General features: G+C 40.2%; 1 protein-coding gene across 15 annotated transcripts in view; it reads left to right on the forward strand.

Moving 5' to 3' along the window:
* Positions 1–18,392, forward strand: part of BNC2 (basonuclin zinc finger protein 2) — a 422,437-nt gene that overhangs the window by 22,659 nt on the left and 381,386 nt on the right. For 9 of the 15 annotated variants that reach the window (XM_057548286.1, XM_057548289.1, XM_057548288.1 and 6 more), the window contains exon 1: positions 9,030–9,082. The exons of the other annotated variants lie outside the window; for them this stretch is intronic. In XM_057548286.1, coding sequence (XP_057404269.1) covers positions 9,038–9,082 — 45 coding nt within the window. In that variant the 5' untranslated portion in view covers positions 9,030–9,037. Of the gene's footprint in view, positions 1–9,029; positions 9,083–18,392 lie in introns of those variants that run through there. 15 annotated transcript variants of the gene reach the window in all.

Consider the following 18,392-nt stretch of genomic DNA (forward strand, 5'->3'; position numbering starts at 1 on the left):
TATTCATTACTTTCTCATGTCAGTACCGGTTCTGAAATTTTGACTGGAAATTTCAACATAAGGCCCTGTATTTGAACAATATTCAGTCTGGAATCACTATTTAATATACAGAATAGTACAGAAACATTCTCTTCTCCTTCCACACACATTCATAGTCATGTGGCAACCTTAAAGTAGCTCAGAAGCATTTAATAAAACCCACTTAGTCGGTAGTAGTTTTCATTTATGAAAAAGCAGTTTAGGTGTGTGTGTTAGTGTGCAGCTTTAGAATGGCCATAAGTAACGTCTCAACACAGTCCAAGGATAATAAATCAGCCCTTTTTTGGGCTTCTAACAAGAGTTTTGGCTTTGGTGTTGGAATGACCTGCATTTGAATACCGATACCTCTACTTACTAAGGTAGAATCTTGTTGTACAAATTCCTTTACCTATTTATTTATTTCTAATTGTGGTAAAAAAAAGCCCCCCCACATAATATAAAATTTATCCACTCGTCCATTTTTATTTTATTTTATTTATTTATTTTTGGCTATGTTGGGTCTTCGTTTCTGTGCGACGGCTTTCTCTAGCTGTGGCAAGCGGGGGCCACTCTTCATCGCGGTGCGCGGGCCTCTCACTATCGTGGCCTCTCTTGTTGCGGAGCACAGGCTCCAGACGCGCAGGCTCAGTAGTTGTGGCTCACGGGCCTAGACGCTCCGCGGCATGTGGGATCTTCCCAGACCAGGGCTCGAACCTGTGTCCCCTGAATTAGCAGGCAGATTCTCAACCACTGCGCCACCAGGGAAGCCCCTTTTTTTTTTTTTTTTTTTTTTTTTTTTTTAATGCAAAGACTTTCATGGAATTCTAATCAGCGAACAACATTACTTTTTTTAAAATTTTATTTTATTTATTTATTTATGGCTCTGTTGGGTCTTCGTTTCTGTGCGACGGCTTTCTCTAGTTGGCGGCAAGTGGGGGCCACTCTTCATCGCGGTGCGCGGGCCTCTCACTATCGCGGCCTCTCTTGTTGCGGAGCACAGGCTCCAGACGCGCAGGCTCAGTAATTGTGGCTCACGGGCCTAGTTGCTCCGCAGCATGTGGGATCTTCCCAGACCAGGGCTCGAACCCGTGTCCCCTGCATTGGCAGGCAGATTTTCAACCACTGCGCCACCAGGGAAGCCCTCGTCCATTTTTTAAGCGTAAGTTCAGTAGCGTTAACTATATTCATATTTTTGTGCCTTTTAAAAAAAAACTTTTTATTTTGAAATAATTTCAGGCTTGCAGAAAAGTTGGAAAAATAGTATAATAAATTCCCATATACTCTTCACCTGGATTTCTCAAATGTTAACATTTACCATGACTATGTAATTTAAAAAATTGAGATATAATTTACATACTATACAATTAACCATTTTAAAAAGGGTACAATCAGTGGTTTTTAGTATATTCACAAGGTTGTACAACCATTGCCACTATTTGATTCTAGAATGTTTTCATCATTTGAAAAGCAAACTATACCCCAAAGTAGTAACTCTCCATTCACCTCTCCACCTAGCCCTTGGCATCCTTTACTTTTTGACCTACTGTGCTCTCTCCTATGAAATATAATAGTATTGCTACCTGGAGTATTTTGAGATAACATATGTGAAAATGCCTCACATGGTGTCTGTCAAAGGCAAGTGCCAAATGCTCATTCCTTTCTTTTCATTTATCATCTGAACAGAAAGTATCATACTTAAACCTACATGAATTATTTTGGAAACTGTGATGCCAGTGAGAAGAATGGTTTCTTTTCTACGAGAAAATTGAATTTTCTTACTAGTTTAGCAGTCAAAAACATAATGGAGGCAGTTACATTAAAATAGCTAATATAAGGTAAAACAGCCTCTGAAACTCCAAAAAATATGTCCATAAAATAGTGTTTTGCAGACATAGGCTAGGGAAAAATCTTTTGCAATGGTTGCCCATCGTGCATGCCAACTTTTTCATTGATAAATCTTTTACTTTGAAGTTTTATCTTTTTTGACACGTTTTATGTGTCCATTGTTTAAACATTTTCAAACTTTGTATGATTGACTTCATAACAAGGCATGTAACTACCACAGTGTGGTAAAACCAGTCAAGGATCATAAGGGTTGCACTTTTATCTTAAATGACAGACAGGTACACCTCATGACCTGATTAGCCTTTGGTGATATGATGGTTTGATTGTGGATGCAGTTTAGCTCAGATACCTGCATTTTGAGGAATGATTAGTTACTTATGGTTCTGATTGCCTTATCTACAAATGTTGCAAATGTTCTAAATATTTATAGTGTAGTAGGAAGCAGTATAGGGTAGCATAGGGATAGAAAGCATATGAGTCAGAAAGGCCTGAGTTTGAATCCCAACTGTGTTATGGGAAGTTTGACAATGGACAGAATTTCTTGAAGTGTCAATTTCCTCATTTGTTAACTTGGAGGGTAATAACCTTCTTTGTATCAGGTCGGAGCGAGGATTAAAGTAGACATAGCGTGGGTAAGGATCAGCTCAGGGCCTGATATACCATAAAAACTCTTTAAAATGGTAGATGTTATGCACATTTCCTTCTGTGTTGCTTAAAGAAGGGCCTCTGTAGTCCTGTGATGCTGATTAATTTATGTGTGACCTTTTTTTATTTGCCTAGAACATTGCATATTAGGTCATTTTTTCTTGTGAAGTATAGAACTGCAGTGTTCGAATGAAAAATCTGAAGAGCAGCAAAAATAATGACCACCCTGGCTGAGGTTACAGTGGTGGAACTGGTGGGCTCATTTCAACCCAAAAAGCTGATTTTTTTTTTTGATATATTACTTCCTGTTTAAAGTTATGCCTGCCTATTGCGAAGTAGCTAAAATGTTTTATGGTACTGAAAATAATAAGTTAAGGAAATTGGCCAATTTGAAAATGCACATCATCTACATGGTAACCCTTCTCTGATGAGCAGTCTTAGTCTTATTTTACAATAGAACTGCTGAATTAAAGATGACTGAAATGTTCTTTGGGTGTCAGATTCATAAACATGATTATATATGGTTTTTGTGGCTGGTGATGAGCATAGGAGTACCAGTTTTTCCCAGTCACTCGACCTGGTAATTCTTTTTTGCTTTTGGTATTTCTCCCTGTCTTTTTTTTTTTTTTTTTTTTTTTTTTTTTTTACCACCTTGTTAGTGTTAAACCAACACTAACAAGTGCTTTTTTTTTTTTTTTTTTATTTTTAATTAATTTATTTATTTATATTTATTTTTTGGCTGTGTTGGGTCTTCGTTTCTGTGCGAGGGCTTTCTCTAGTTACGGCGAGCGGGGGCCACTCTTCATCGCGGTGCGCGGGCCTCTCACTGTCGCGGCCTCTCTTGTTGCGGAGCACAGGCTCCAGACGCGCAGGCTCAGTGGCCGTGGCGCACGGGCTTAGTCGCTCCGCGGCATGTGGGATCTTCCCAGACCAGGGCTCGAACCCGTGTCCCCTGCATCGGCAGGCAGATTCTCAACCACTGCGCCACCAGGGAAGCCCTCTCCCTGTCTTAAATTCTTGAATCTAGTGACAAAACTATTTAGTGTGTGTCACAAATCTGCCTGTTTGGAAAGGCATACAGACATCGCAATATTTTGTCATCATGACATTAAAGGAAAAACACTTTTTATAATAGGGTGAATACTTCTGAGCAGAAGCAAAGGTCAAGCTGTAGAGTGAACTTTTGAGTGACAGCTGATGTTAGCATGGCTTAAGGGGGAGATGCCAGGTCAACTGTGGGCATTCATTAGCTTCATGGATATGAAATGACAGGTCTCTTTGCCCTTTTATGCCAGGGAATGCTGAATTTTCTAAAAGCAAAAGGGAGAGGAGCACGTGTGGCTGCCAAAATGAGATGGTAAGAAATTAAATGATCAGGACCCAAAGCAAGGAAGAGTAGGGGTTTAGGGTGTGTGTGCGATAAACATTCCAGATAGGCACTGTGGAATGGACCAGAAGGCACAAGGTCTGTTTTTTTTCTAACCCGGACTCTGTCACTGACTAACTGTTTGATCTTTGTAACTTTGGTACTTCTTCAGAGCTCCTTATCTGAAGAGCAGACAAAATGAAGGATGGAAAACAGGTTTCTCCTCCCTTGCAGTATTGATAGATCGGTAATGGCTGCTTGAGAAAAGGATTCTGAGACTGCCTTGGGTCAGTGGGAAGGAGCTGAGCGGTTGCTGATGACCGTTGTAGGGGCGTGTGTGCTGGCAGGCATACACGTGTGTATGTAGGTACATGCGTTGCATTTGTTGACTAATCATAGTTCAGAATCCTTTTCCATTCACATTGTGTATCAGAGGTTACATTTTTCATCGCTATAGGGTTGAGATGATCTTTTTTCTTCAAGTGCTTGACTTTAATCATTTTTACATTTTACCACAAATCTTATAGTTTATGAACATCTTCACAGAAAATTTCTCAACATATTCCACAAATACTCATTTGAATTATTCTTCCCATTGTATAGCGGAGATAATAAAAGTACCATGGATTTAGGTGTTATGACCAGGTCACAGCACTGTAAAGCCAAGCGGCACAAAACTGGGAACTGAATCTTCAGACTCTAGGTTTTGCATATTTTCACAATATTATGCTTCAGGAGGTGAGTAAGCTAGTAATCTTTTGAGTACTTACTATGTTCCAGCTATGTGTATTATTATCTCATTTAATCTTTTTAAGCATCCCACAAACCAGGCATTATTAACATTGTTTATCACTATGGAAAAATGAAGCTTCAGAAAAGTTAAGTGGCTTGCAGCAAGTCATCCAACTTGTAAGTGACAGCATGAGGATCAGAGTACAGGCCTAAGTCAAGGACCTGAGCTATGATAACCACAGTATTCAGCAGTAGAGACGATCTTCTTCTAATCGACCTTTGTATTCCTGCCTGAAGGTCAGTGTATTTCGCTTTGGGGAGAGAATCATAGGCCATAGAGCCAGCTGCCTAGTAGGCATACAGTGATGGCCTCTGGGAAGGAATGAAGTGGTTGTTGCCTGAGCTAAAGAGTGTACAGCATGCTGCACATAGAGTCATGTGGGGTTCTCTTCTAACCTGCAGATCCAGGTGAATCAAACCTAATAGGTCCCTTCAGAAAAGTAAGCCATCTAATGAACCACAGTTACTTAAGTGGTTATCATCAGTTAGTATTTGGTATAGGGCATTCATTTTTATTCTAAGATAACTTTCAAAACTAAGTCATATTTTGGGTTGTAATTTAATACCAAATAGAAGGAAGGTAGGTAAGAAAATTGGTGATGGCTTGTGACTTTTGCCATATTGATACACAACATAATATAAACAGGGCATTAAAAGATGCAGAGCCCTTAGCAGCTAGTGCCGGTTACGAGTGGCTCAGCATTGCTGAAAGCAAATAAGATTGCCTCCAGCTGTACAATATATACAAACTGTTGGAGAATTTTTGCTTGACTTTAAGGAAAGAATACTTAACTTTCTAATGCCTTTCATTATCTAAGAAAATTATCCAGAGGTGTTAAAGACTTAACCCACTGTTTTAGAAACTCCACATTTTAGTGACTTTTATATATTAGGTCTTTGTATAAGAAGGGACCTATGTCAGAACTAACTACTGTTAGCTCATCTTCACTGACAAACAGAATTAGTTTTTCTTCACATGCGTTCCTCAAGGCATTAAATGTAGGAAACCTCTTTGTGGCACACGTAGGCCAACATAACTTTTTGTATTTCTTTGTGTCTGCCTGAACCACCATTAAGATTGTCCCTGCCCAAGGGTACGAGTCATGTTTTATTCATGTTTGAGTCACCAAACCTAGCATAAGCCTGGCATACAATAATTCCATAAATGTTGAATCAGTAGCTGAAATTCAGTTTTACCTAAGAGCAACAGCAAACTACCAGGTGAAGATCATGTCTACTGTTTGAAGTCTAAGCTGTAGAAATCTGAAAATACACTGGATTTTCCATTCTGCAGTTCATACAGGTTAGCATGTTTTGTTGTGATCTGTTTTCATAGAGAAATCCTCAAAATCTGGAGAGTGAGTGGTAACAACTTGCATTTCTTTGCTTTGTTTTTCCTGTAAAAGTCTGTCTAGATTTAAATGCCAGAGGTCTGTGCATGAAAAAGACTCCAAAGAAATATTTTTTGGTTAAAAATAAGTGGTAAATGGAAACTTGTGTACAATATACAGTATTCTGTGGGCCTTATTTAACTAGACCTAAACATCTGGTAGCCTGAGCCGTCAGACTTGCACAGCTGCAAAGGACAGTAGTGGATCTTGTTAGGATTTGGCATCTGAATGATCTGGTTGCGTCTTCCACTTTGGTGTTTTTACCCCACAGATCATAAAATATAGAAAGCAGAGCAAAAGTGAAAGAGTGGATGCCCTAGGCGTTTTAAATGATGGGGCAGAGGTGTGATGGCCCTGGTAAGCAGTACCTTGGGAGCCCCCAGGTCAGGCTACTTGCGGCTCTGTTGTTCTGGTGCCTCATCTTTGAAGTGGTATCACAATACAGGCTTGGATACCTTCCGCTAAAAGTACTTGAAAAACTGTCATTCTGGGGCTTTATTTATCTCATTGTATAGATAATATTTGAGGACCTCCTTTATGCCAGGCATTGCCTTTGGGACTGGAGATAATTCCCCAAGGACTTGGCAGTCTGGTGGAATTAGGGTTTTCTAAGGTTGTGTTTCATGGTGTTGTGATTTTATACTACTAAGATCTTTGCTGTGGATCAATTTTTAGCTCCAAGAGCATGAAAAGAAAGGAAAAAGTAGAAAATGTCTTGTTACTTCTCTATCTCTATGCCTTATACAAACGTGACTCTTTGAATTTACCTAAGTCATCCCCCACATCAGGTAGTAGGACACTGGGCGGGATTTTATCATACAAAAAACTTTTCGGGGGCACAGCCAAAATATTCTCACAAATATTGAACCAGGTGTATAAGTTGACTAACTTTAGACATGTAGTTGTCATTATTAATGTAAGTGGCTTGCTATTACTCAAAATGCTGTGGACAGCCCAAGGACCTTTTCTGATTCCTGTGTAAGCAGGGAAGTTTAATTTGCATGTATATATTGAGGTTGTCTCTTCTACCAAAAACTGAAGAAAATCATCATTTTTACTTTATGGGATTTGTTAGTCCTAGTCTTTATAGCAACTTCACGTTAAACATTGATTAGCAAAGTATCCTCTTTTTGTTCCTGATGGTGAGGGTTCCTTAAGGACCTGGGAGAAATTAGGATTGACCGAGTAGAGTTGAACTTAATTAAAAAAATAAGGGAGACATTAAATTATATTCTTGAATCGGTTTTCTTGTATATTTTATTTCCTGGGAAGGAAGGGTTTAGCAAAAGTTTTTAAAAACAAGGTAAACTAGAGATTACATCACATTCATGGCCACATTATTGTTTGGGAATATATTTCATCTGCATATATGCTTTTATGTTTTTAAAAAAGACTGTTCACGGACGGTCCACTTTATATATGGATTTATTTGACTCCATGACTAGTTATCATTGACTATAACTTAAAAAAAAAAAAAAAAAAGACCTCTATTCCTTTGTCCAGATTAGAACAAACTGTGTTTGAAAGGGGGGCCATGAGGATACCATGAGTAACCACAGACTTGGCCCACAAAGGAAAGGAAATTAGGGAAAGAAGAGAGCCGTGCCTTTGGTCCCCCCAAATCCTAGTCTGGGAACCATTAGCAGGACCATCTTGCTGTGCGGCACATTCATAGCGTGAAAGGCAATTTCTAAAACTGCTAAAACCAATCCCTGTAGGGTTTTAGAGATTAAACTCACCACCCTGTGTTATAACCAGATGAAAATAATTATGTACCGCAGCCTGCTTCTGAGTGGGGTGAAATGGATTTCTAGTGCCAGGATTCTTAACTAGGTGAGATGGGCGCTGTGTTTTACTAAAGGCTCCCTGCAGTTCAGAGCCTTATCCTATTAGGGCAAGTCTCAAAACTGGGCAGACTGGGAAAAAACAATACAACTTTAGACATCAGTTCTTTTAAAACCTCTTCTAACTGAAATCTGTGTTTTCTGGCAAGAGACTTAAATCTCATATTTAAAATACAGTATCAGAACTGTACCTTGTGCATACTAGTTTTTCGCTAAATAAATGTTAAGAGAAAAATTTTTTATAAGCACAAAGGCAGTTTAGGCTCAGATTCTGCCTCTATAAAATAAGGATAATAATGGTACCTACCTCATGGGGTTGTGGTGGTGAGGATTAAATGAGTTACTATATGTAAAGTGGTTACAAACGTGCTTGGCACATAAAAATAAACCCAAACAATTTTGATTGAAAAAAGCAATCATTTGTTGATGGAAATATTCAACAATTTTGATTGCCACACAGAAAAAGTAGACAGTGTTTACTATTATTATTATATGAAGTCCCTGCTGCTAACATCCCACAAGTGGAGAATTGTTTCTCCATTTGCGTAGAAGGACAGTGCTGATCGTAGCACACACTCTGTAACTCAGTTCTCCTTTGAACAATGGCACGAAGTTTGTGATACTAGTGAGTGAAGCTATTATCACTAAATGAGACTCACTGACTAGACTTTTCATAAGTCCTCATGGGTATACATGACTGACTTTGTCCCAATGAACACTGACTTCTGTGGAAAATATTAACCAACCATACACAAGTGAGAATGCCGAAGACACATTACCCACTGTAGAATTATCGACTTCTTAAAAAAGAAATCAAAACTAACAAAGGAAGGGGAATCTGTTACACTATCTTTTTGTGAATTCACTTTTATAAAAATTCTTTGCTGGGTGCTTAATATATATAGGGCAGACACTGTACTAAGCTCTAAGGACTCAAAGATAGGGGAAAAAGAGTAACAATCCCTACCCTTATGGAGGTTACATAAGAATGAGACTAATAACATTTAGATAATCAGGCAGAATTGTGAATGGTAAATGTGGTAAAGTTGGTAATACAAATGTTGGCTTCCAGATACATGTCTTCTGAATCCTCTAAGGAAGGTGTCATTTTTTTTCCGCTTCCCACAGAAGAGAAAATGGGCCCAGAGAAGATAGCAGACTTACCTAAGGTCAGGCAGCTGGTAAGGAGCAGTCTAACTTGAGTGTGATTCTAAGCCTTGTGTATTTTTTGTTCATCTGCTGCTGCTGCCACTTACTACAACCAATGTGGGGAAAGAAGGACTTAAGTGTCTTTAGTTTATAAAAGTATTTATCTATTTTGGAGTATTTGAAATAAATGGATATTGGCCCTAACAAGCAGACTTGGGGATCTCCAAATTTATAACATTGACTCCTTTATTAGTATAGTTAACTCAGGAGTGGAAGATAATTACTACAAATATCAGAATTATTTTGCTTTAAGGGACTTTTGAAACTGTGCAGTGATGTTCAAACCTTTTCTGAGCCTTGGAACCCCTCCCCCTTTTCCAAATGGACTACTACTCAGAACCCCCAAATGTAAATAAAGCATGGGCCACCAAGCATAGTTGGGGGTATCGGGGAAGATTTCCCTGAAGGGCTGTTTGAGCTGAGATCTGAAGGATGGAGAGACATTAGGTTGCTTGGGGGCTAAGATGGAGGGTGCTGAGTGTTGCAAAAGGACCAGCACCCTGAGGTCAGAGAGAGCCTGGGGCACTAGCGGTGTGAACAGAGGCTATTGTCTCTGTGGAGAGACTAGAGCAAAGTAAGGCTGGTTAGCCAGGTGCCAGACCATGGAGGGAGGAGCTTGTAGGAGCTTGTAGGCCCTGGCGGGGACCATAGTCATTATTCTGGGTGAAATGGGAGGCTGTTGAAGGTTATAGGCAGGGTTTGCGCTCAGGATTTTTGAAGGGCTTGCTCTGCCACCTGTCAGTCCATTTGAGGTGATCCTCTCTCTGGAGCCAGGGACACGGTCCCATGTGCGATAGTAATGACTCCTCCTTGTGGCATATGCAGCCAAGTAACGAGCAATTCCTAGCATGTCTGGGTCCCGTGATGGGCCTGCAAGGACAATAACATTGAAAAACAGCAGAGAAAAAAAATTGCCCTTTACCCTTAGTGAACTAAGGATAAAGGAACCGTAAGGGAATATAGTCAACCATTACTCCCCTGGGGCTAATGACCCCAAAGTTCTCGGCTTCTCAGGCCAGCTTTTTGTTCTCTCCTCTTGGCATTTCGTAGCCTGGGAGCACCTGCTCCAGGAAATAGGAAGAAGAATGGAGTTCAAACTCAAAGTGGATATTTGCTTTATTTTTTTTGAACAATCCTGGTAAAATGCTTATAGGGACAGAAGTTTGAAATTGTCCAGAAGAATGTTTTTTCGATTTCTTTGTTAATGTTGTCTCTCTCCTTGAGGCTGAGCTTCTGAGAAGAATTCATCCAGGGAATTCAAATCCGTTCTCATTTGGGAGTAGGGAGTGAGGTTGGCCGTGGCAAGAGGAGGATGGATTTGTGGGAGGATCTCACTGCCATGAAGGTTTCTGTTCTAATTCTTCTCCAGATAAATAGCTGTGACATGGGGTGAATCACTGAACTTTTATAAGACCGATTTCTTGTCTGTAATAAGAAGGAATGTGGATTCAGGGACTTCTCTCAAGTTGTGTTCAACTCTTCCTACTTGTTCCTTCTTCTTTCTCTTAAATGCTATGTGAAAAATAATTATTTTAAAAATTAATGTCCATTGTTAGGTTTTGTCTTCATGACTTCAGACTCCTTGAAAGAATATTCTGTTTGTTGTAATACTGTGGATAGGATTCATTGACTTGTTTTATAGTCAGTGCAGGAGAGGAGTGGATGGTTTTAGAAATGTGTCCCTAAATTGATGACATTAATAAGCAGATCAAATGTTGTAGCCGTTTGTTCTTGATTAGGGAATCGTTTAGACCTCCAAACTTGGGCAGAACATATTGTGTTCTTTGTGTTCCACTGTGCAGATTGCCTGTTTTTCTTTGGAATTCTGTGCCGTTTCATGGCTTCTTTCCCCTTGATATCATGACACATGACTGATGATGTCAAAGAACCTTCTGGATTTTCTTGTTTTCTTCTGTTGGCCTTTAAGTACATGAAATAACATCACATTTTTCCTTTGAAGAGTTCCTTATTTTAAGAACTCACTAAGGAGTTCTTGTTCACATTCTTGAAAATGCTTTTCTCAAGAATCCATGTTTCCTTCTTTAACAGAAATCAGAAAATCATTGCTTTAAAGTCTAGAGTTTGGTTTCATTCATTCCTATAACTTTCTCTTGTTTTTGCTTAAGAAACGGTGCCACATGAATGAAGCCTGAACAGTTCAAAAACTCCTGCAGCCAGAAAACTGCATTGCAGTGTTTTACTCCTAAGCCAGCTGGAATTCGAATAGATTGGCTTGCTGGTAGCCCTCTTAGTTTCTTTTTTTCTTTTCTTCTCTCTCTTTTTTTTTTCCTGCTGAGTATTCAACTTTTCTGGCCTTGCTTAACTTGCTAGTTGTTATGTGCTGGCTTGTAATGCTATACAGAATGGTAAAAGAATTGTTGGTAAATTCTCCCAGGTTTCCTAGATCTTGCTTGATGAGTCTGCTTATCTCATAGTCTGTGCATGTTATAAGCATCACCATTATTTGCTCAGCAGAGTGAAACAGAAAAGCATTAGGAAGAGTCTGTACAGAGCTTCTGCTACTTGTGTGGCATTGTCTAAGAGAAGCTGGTGGTTTGAGAAACCATAACTAACCCATGAGCACTTGATTGGATCTTGAGCACACAGTGAACTAAGGACAGACTATACGTGTGAAGTTTGATTTCAGCCATAGGCTTAATTGTGTGGAGTTCAGCCACCAAATATGTTCATACGGGTATCATATAACTTTTGGAACTTGAATACTTCCTACATTAACTCCAGGTTTCATCCCATTCCAACCTTTTGATGCTCTTAAGAAGCAAAAAAAAAAAAAAAAAAAAGTCACTGAAAACCATTACTCTGAATTTGAGGAAAGATCCTGGTGCCTTACTTCCCTTTTCTTATAAAAGTTAACTACAAGTTTGGTGTAAGAACTTTTAGATGGAGATGGATAAGAAACATCACATAAATACAAATACATTCCAGTTCTTGGAATATATACAAACTTTTTGCTTATTGGTTGAACACTAAGGCTAAGGCAAATGAAAATGGTCATTGAAATTCATCCATCTTTTGGACATTTGGCACCTCATTGTACAAATGTGCACATTTATGACTTTGGCTCACAAAAGCTTTAAAATATTTGGCTTTTTATTTGGAAGTCTGTCAGCCCTTTTTGAAGTCTTTTAATTTGGGGGGGGCACGCTAGATTAGACTGGAATAATAATAATGAAGTATGCTCTGCAAATAATTGAAAATACCCAGATTATTTCTTTTTTATAGATTGCCAGCAAATTTTATAAATTGCACCTTGGCAATGATTATTTTAGGTTGTCTAACTTGTCAAGAAGTACAGTTTCTGTTACAAGGAAATAACGACGTTTTCGCTTAGAGGAGTATGAAACATTTTCCACAACTGTGAGTCTGTTATTGGTTTCATTCAGCCAGCTGCCAGTGGAATCCAGTGTCTAGAAGGCAGAAGCATTGCCATTCACTCTTGCTGTCCTTTCACCTATTTCTTCACATTTGGAGTCCTTCATCCTCCAAGCATCCTTAGGGTCTTCCTCTGCCAGGTTGAATGTGTGAGTTGCAGGAAGTGAGCTGAAGGTTTGTTCCATTTCCTCCTGCTCTCAAATAATAATTTCTCATAGTTTTCTTTTTCCCTTTGGTGATCTACTTTCAGAATCCGAGTCACTAAATGAGTTTTATCAAAGGAGGAGAATGTACTTAGACACTTAGAAATTGATAGGGGATTCCTAAGTTGGCAATGGCCTTGAATGAAAGAAGTACCAGGTGAATGCTGCTGTCCCTCAGCCCAAGTGATATAATTTATTGATCTTAATGGATGTTAAGCATAAGCAATTCCATCTCTTAAAGGTGTATTTTATAGAAGTAAATACCTTCCAGTACAGTTGTGTTCTTTGTTTAGATCATGTTGGAAAACTACTAGAAATTTCATTGAAATATGATTGTGTGGAGTTTTTGAAAGAAAAATCTGGAATATGTTGCTTTGAAAAGCTTTTGACATTGATTCTAAATTTCTGCACAAACCTTTGTAGCCTTTTCACAGATGTAAGCATTTATGGCAAGACTGTAGTGAATTTTTTTTTTTTTTATGAATTCTGTAAAACTTAAGTCCACAATACAAGCTTTTGGAGTAGGAATAGGCATTAAAATGTGGTAGATTCACGCACAAGTAGGTGGTTTGTGTACTACGGTGGATACGGTGTTTACTGTTTTCTTGAGGGAGGCATTTTTGTTCCTCTGGGGAAATAAACTTCCCATTTTTCTTAAATATTTTAAAACTTGGTTACCTTTTTTTAAAGTAATTTCTGCCACTGTTGATTTGTAGAATCCAAGGAGCACTTTTAGTTAATCTTATACATTAAAAACTAGTTTGATTCAGCAGATACTCAACAAGTGCCCACTGTGCGCTGGATGTTTGTAGAATTGCTGTTTTGTTTGTGAACATATGCACTGGGCGTAGATCTAAAGCCTTCCCTTTGCAAACACTCCTGAGAATAGGACTCAAGGTGAAAATGTGTTTTGGCCTATGTCATGTTTTCTGGTCCTTTCTATGTGTTTTTCATTGGGAAAATATTTTTAAAACATGTTTTGGGTTAGGGCACCAACCCACTTGTCCAACTCGTGAAAGTCTATGGACCCACCCCAGCATCAAAAAAGACACCACTTTATCAGGAGTGTAATCACTCAGTCACCTAATACAGAGTGCTTCAAGAGTTTGCATCTAGGGCCAAGCGGCAAAGCCATTCAGTGGGTAGAGGGGGAGGGCAATAGGCCTGAAGACCGCCCTGCCCTGAAGAGAGAATGCTTTAAACACACGTTGCCATTAATTTTTAAGGCAGAAAGCATCTTGAACCCGCGCCTCTCTTTTCCCCCTTCCTCCCAGCGTTGCTGTTTGAGTTTGCTCCCAAATGCTCACAAGGCCGTGCCAGACGGAAATTCGCAGAGGCCGCTGCCGTCCCACGGAGGCCACTCCAGGGAGGGACGCGGGCGGAACAGTCGCGCTCAGTGCTCGCGGGCGCCCCGGGCTCCGGTCCGCGGTGCCCCCGGCGGGCTGCGGGCGGCCCGGCTTCCCCCGCGCCCCCCGGCGCACATGTGCCGTCCCTCCCCCCTCCCCCAGCCTCTGGAGTCGCTTCGAGGCCATCTAGTCATACGCTGTCCATCAGATGTGTTTACTTTTTTCCTGACAGCAGACACATCTGGAGCACATATTCAGGTTATTCCAGTGCCACTAGACACATTCCACAAGATCATTTCAGCGGTTGTTATGGCGATCTTCCTCCCTCCAGTGATTTTCAAGTTGCATGACAGAAATAGCTGGAGCTAACCAGGGGGACAAAAGTCAACGGGATCAGGAAGGGCTCCTTTCACAGAATGAACTAATTAGTGACCCTGCTTTCTTCACAGGGCAATGAGCATATGGTTTAATAAAGTGAGTCTATGACACTCTCCCCCCCCCCACCCCCCATAGGCAAAGCTGTCACTGGCTGAAAACTTTCCTGTTTTTACTGGTGGGACCGTAGTCTGCTGTCTTTCAACAGAGTTTACTTCACAAGTAGAAAATGTTTGCTCCTGAGAGTTAAACTTCAGAACTTTTTCTTGGCTTCATACTACCTAACTCTAGTGGGTCCTTCGACTTAAAGAGACAGTGTTCATTTTAGCTGCCTTCCATTGGAAGGATCTATGCTTACTCCAGACTCAGCATTTTGAGTTAGGTTTTTGTAAGTATTATGAATTGGTAACTGCCGGTTCAAGTGAATATAACTGATTGTGATTTTCGTAGCAAACATAATCAATTATTTCTCCCTGGATTAGTTAGAAACATTCATACCTGTGATTTTATTGGGCAGAATTATAGAATATTTTAGTATTAAAAGGTTTGATTAATTAAGCAAACTCCATTGGCGATCACATTTAAGTAACAGGCAGAGGTTTGGTTATGATTCCATTTTTTTTCCCTGAGGCTTAACTTTTTACATCTTGTGTAGGTTTTTTGACCACGTTATAGTGTGAACATACCATTGAAGACACGGGAATTTAGACCTGAGATCATTTTGTATTATGAGGCGGAAATTCTTGCAGTTTGTAGTAGGTATAGAAGGTAATGCTGTAAAGCACTGCCATCTTTGATTAGTCTATGAAGAATACAGCAGGCCTTAATAAATATTTTTTGGGTGGATGGACATATAATATGGATTCAGACTAAATATGTGTTACCTTTAATCATAATTCTGAAATTTATGAATCACAGGGGCCCATTTTCTTTCCTTTTTTTTGGTTTGGTATTTCTGTACTCTTGGTCTTAAAAAGTATATCCACCTTTATGTATTTCACACTTTTCCTCACATGTAGTGCCAAATCCTCTTTTACACACATGTACACACGTAATCTCAACCTCCTTTTCTTGTTCCCCCACCAAAACCCACACATTTCCCTCACTTGCACACACCACACGTTTAAGTTTAGTCCCAAGGCATTACAGTCACCATGAACAACAGAGTTTGTATTTTTCCCATTTGATTGAATTACTCATATGTTGACTGAGTACTCTGGACTCTGGGGATGTGACAGTGGGTGACAAGTAGGAAAATCAGAGCTGGACTCTCTCAAGCACATTTTCCTAATTCTTTTCCCATTGGTATAATGCCCCCCTCCCCCGACTTCTCCCCCTTCCCACCCCCAGTCAAATTCCTTTTCCATGGGTCCTGCTGACGCTGGTCACCAGGCTGCTTTGGAGTACCTGTTCTCAGCAATGCCAGGAGGACACAGAGAGGTCTCATGATCGGATGTGAATTTAATTCTCGGAGACCTGCTTGTCGCTTCTCCTTGTGTTCCTGCTAGTTACACGTTATTAACTGTGGTCCCTTTCGGAGCCTCAATTACTTGGGCGGGTATGTATCTTGCAGGGGCTGGGCTCAGGTTAGAAAGCTGAGGGTGGTTATAAAATGATGCTTCCCTCTCCAGATGTAACTTTGAAGTAATTAAACCTAATGTAGTCTAAGCATTGTAGTCAGTGTTGTGGTAGCCATTGCCAAGTCTAATTGATAATATCACTTATAGCACTTACTGCTAGTTATCTGGGAACTAGAGTAAACCTGAAAATGTCACATCTATTAACCCTTGTTTTTTTCTGCATCAGGTAAAGTGGATAGCTTATCCCTTCATCAAAATCTGTTGTCTGTATTGGCTCCAATACATTTGAGACTTTTTTTTTCTTAATTTACCTATCCATCCATTTATCCTTCCGTCTATCTTTATGCAGTTTCCAGAGTTTGTTGCCTTGATTTTTGGAGATTTCATCCAGCACAGAGCTATTAACTTCCTTGGGTGACTTGGTTTCCCTTTCTCAAAATCCGTGGTAAAGACATACTTGCCCATCATGAAAGACTAGTTGCTTACTTATATTTCTGTCGAGTTTCTTCCAAAAGAAAAAGTGAATGAGTCCAAACAAAATATATCACAAAAGATCCTGAAGCTTCAAATTGTCTTGTGCGTTCTTTTATTATGCCCAAGAAGGTGGCAACCAGCTTAATTCAGTCAAGCTGCCAGGGCCCCAGAGCAGTTTGCCTGTGTGTGATAGCTAAATAAAGAGTGAACTGAAGATGGCAGTGATAATCTCAATTCATAGGGTTTTCTCAGTCGTGAAATGTTTGTGTTAAGGAAGACTTTGTTGTTGTTTTTGTTACAGTCTGACAGCTGAAGATGCTTTAAAAATCTTTCTAGTCACTTAGAGCAGAACTGTACTGCACCCGCTTGGTGGTTCTAAAAGGCAGGTCCTATCAGTCACAGCAAGGGCAAGTCTCTGGGTTATGGGGGAAGATTGAGGGGTGGAGGAGCAAGGCAGGGAGAAGGTGGTGGGGGGAGCTGCTGCTCTGTCCAGTTTACATTTGTCACCAGTGACTAGCTTTTAAAAAATGTATTAGCTGTGCATGGTGGTAAGTAAGATCCAGCTGCAGGGGATTACGGCTTTGAGTGGGTCGGGGAGTTTGGAATGCATTCAGTTCCATCAGGGATTTGTGTCCCTCGTCATCAGCCTTAACATTGCTAAAGCCGTAAAGATTAAGAACAGACCAGTGTCACCTGCCCTGAACTTTGAAAAACCTTGGAGCCATGAAACAAAGTGGGGGGTGGTGGTTTAGAAAGTGTCCCTTCTCTCTGTCCCCAAGTATTTTCCCAGTGACACATATGAAATAAATGGAAACACATAAGCTCAGGTGAAAGGCTGTCTAGGACTGCATTATTCCCAGAACTTGCATGGTCCTCATCATAACGTAGGATGAAAAACACTTTCCACAGATAACTTTCTGTTAATGAACATTTTTTGTGGGGGGTGGTCCAAATCAAGATGAGCCATCAGTAGTTAGAAGGGAAGGTATGTGTCTGAGAGATTGAGCCTCACGTCATAGAAGGAAAAGCCTTTTTGGTTGGTGTGGTTTTAGTGACCCTCCCCCTCTGCCCCAGCAAGAAAGTTAAGAGAACACCACAAAGGTTTGCTTTTTTCAGGGATTTTGAAATTCAGCATACATGCCAGCAAGCAGTTTAGAGGCAGGAAGTCTTTTCTAGTAGTGCAGTCATGAACTGGTAAACTAGAAGCATCTGTAAAAATTTAGAGGGAATATCAGCTTTCTCAAAGCTCCAGCCCAAGTGTAATGAGGTGCAAATGATAGCACTGCATAACCCTTCCCCACCCCAATTGTGGAATGAGATACTGAGTCAGAAATAAGGAGGAAGACAAGGATTTCAGAACTCTGCTTCACTGAAACAGATTTCATTTTTCAGATGGAATGGCTTTCGGATGACTAAGGATAACCTCAACGTTTAGGGTCGATGAGTAGTAAACAAATGATTTTCTGCTCAGCATCTGAGATGCCATTTCTGAAAAGTGGTGGCTTTTCGGGTGTGGGTGCGTGAAATGACATACCTACTCATTTGGCTGAGTAAGTTCACAAGAGTCTTTAGTTTAAAGTAAACTTCAGCTGATTTGTATCTTTGGCAGGCATCTTTCTCTTTACAGAAAGAAAAAAACAGAGGGGATAAGAAAAAAAGATGTGATTTGTTTGAAGGAACACATCTGGGGTGTGATCTGCTGTATCTTAACACCAGATGGCAGGTTTAGGCTGACAGCTAAACCCACTTTAGCCTGGTCAAACGGTATCTTACTATGTCGTTTTTTTTCCCCTGTCCGTGCACAGGAAGCAGAACACTTCTTTGCATTCAGGGCCAGCAGTCCTTCTTGTATCTGTGCCTCTGGGCTGTTTCACTGCCTCTCTGCTGTTTATAGACAAGGCTGGCTTCCCT

This window comes from Balaenoptera acutorostrata, chromosome 6 (assembly GCF_949987535.1).
Source record: "Balaenoptera acutorostrata chromosome 6, mBalAcu1.1, whole genome shotgun sequence".
NCBI lineage: Eukaryota > Metazoa > Chordata > Mammalia > Artiodactyla > Balaenopteridae > Balaenoptera > Balaenoptera acutorostrata.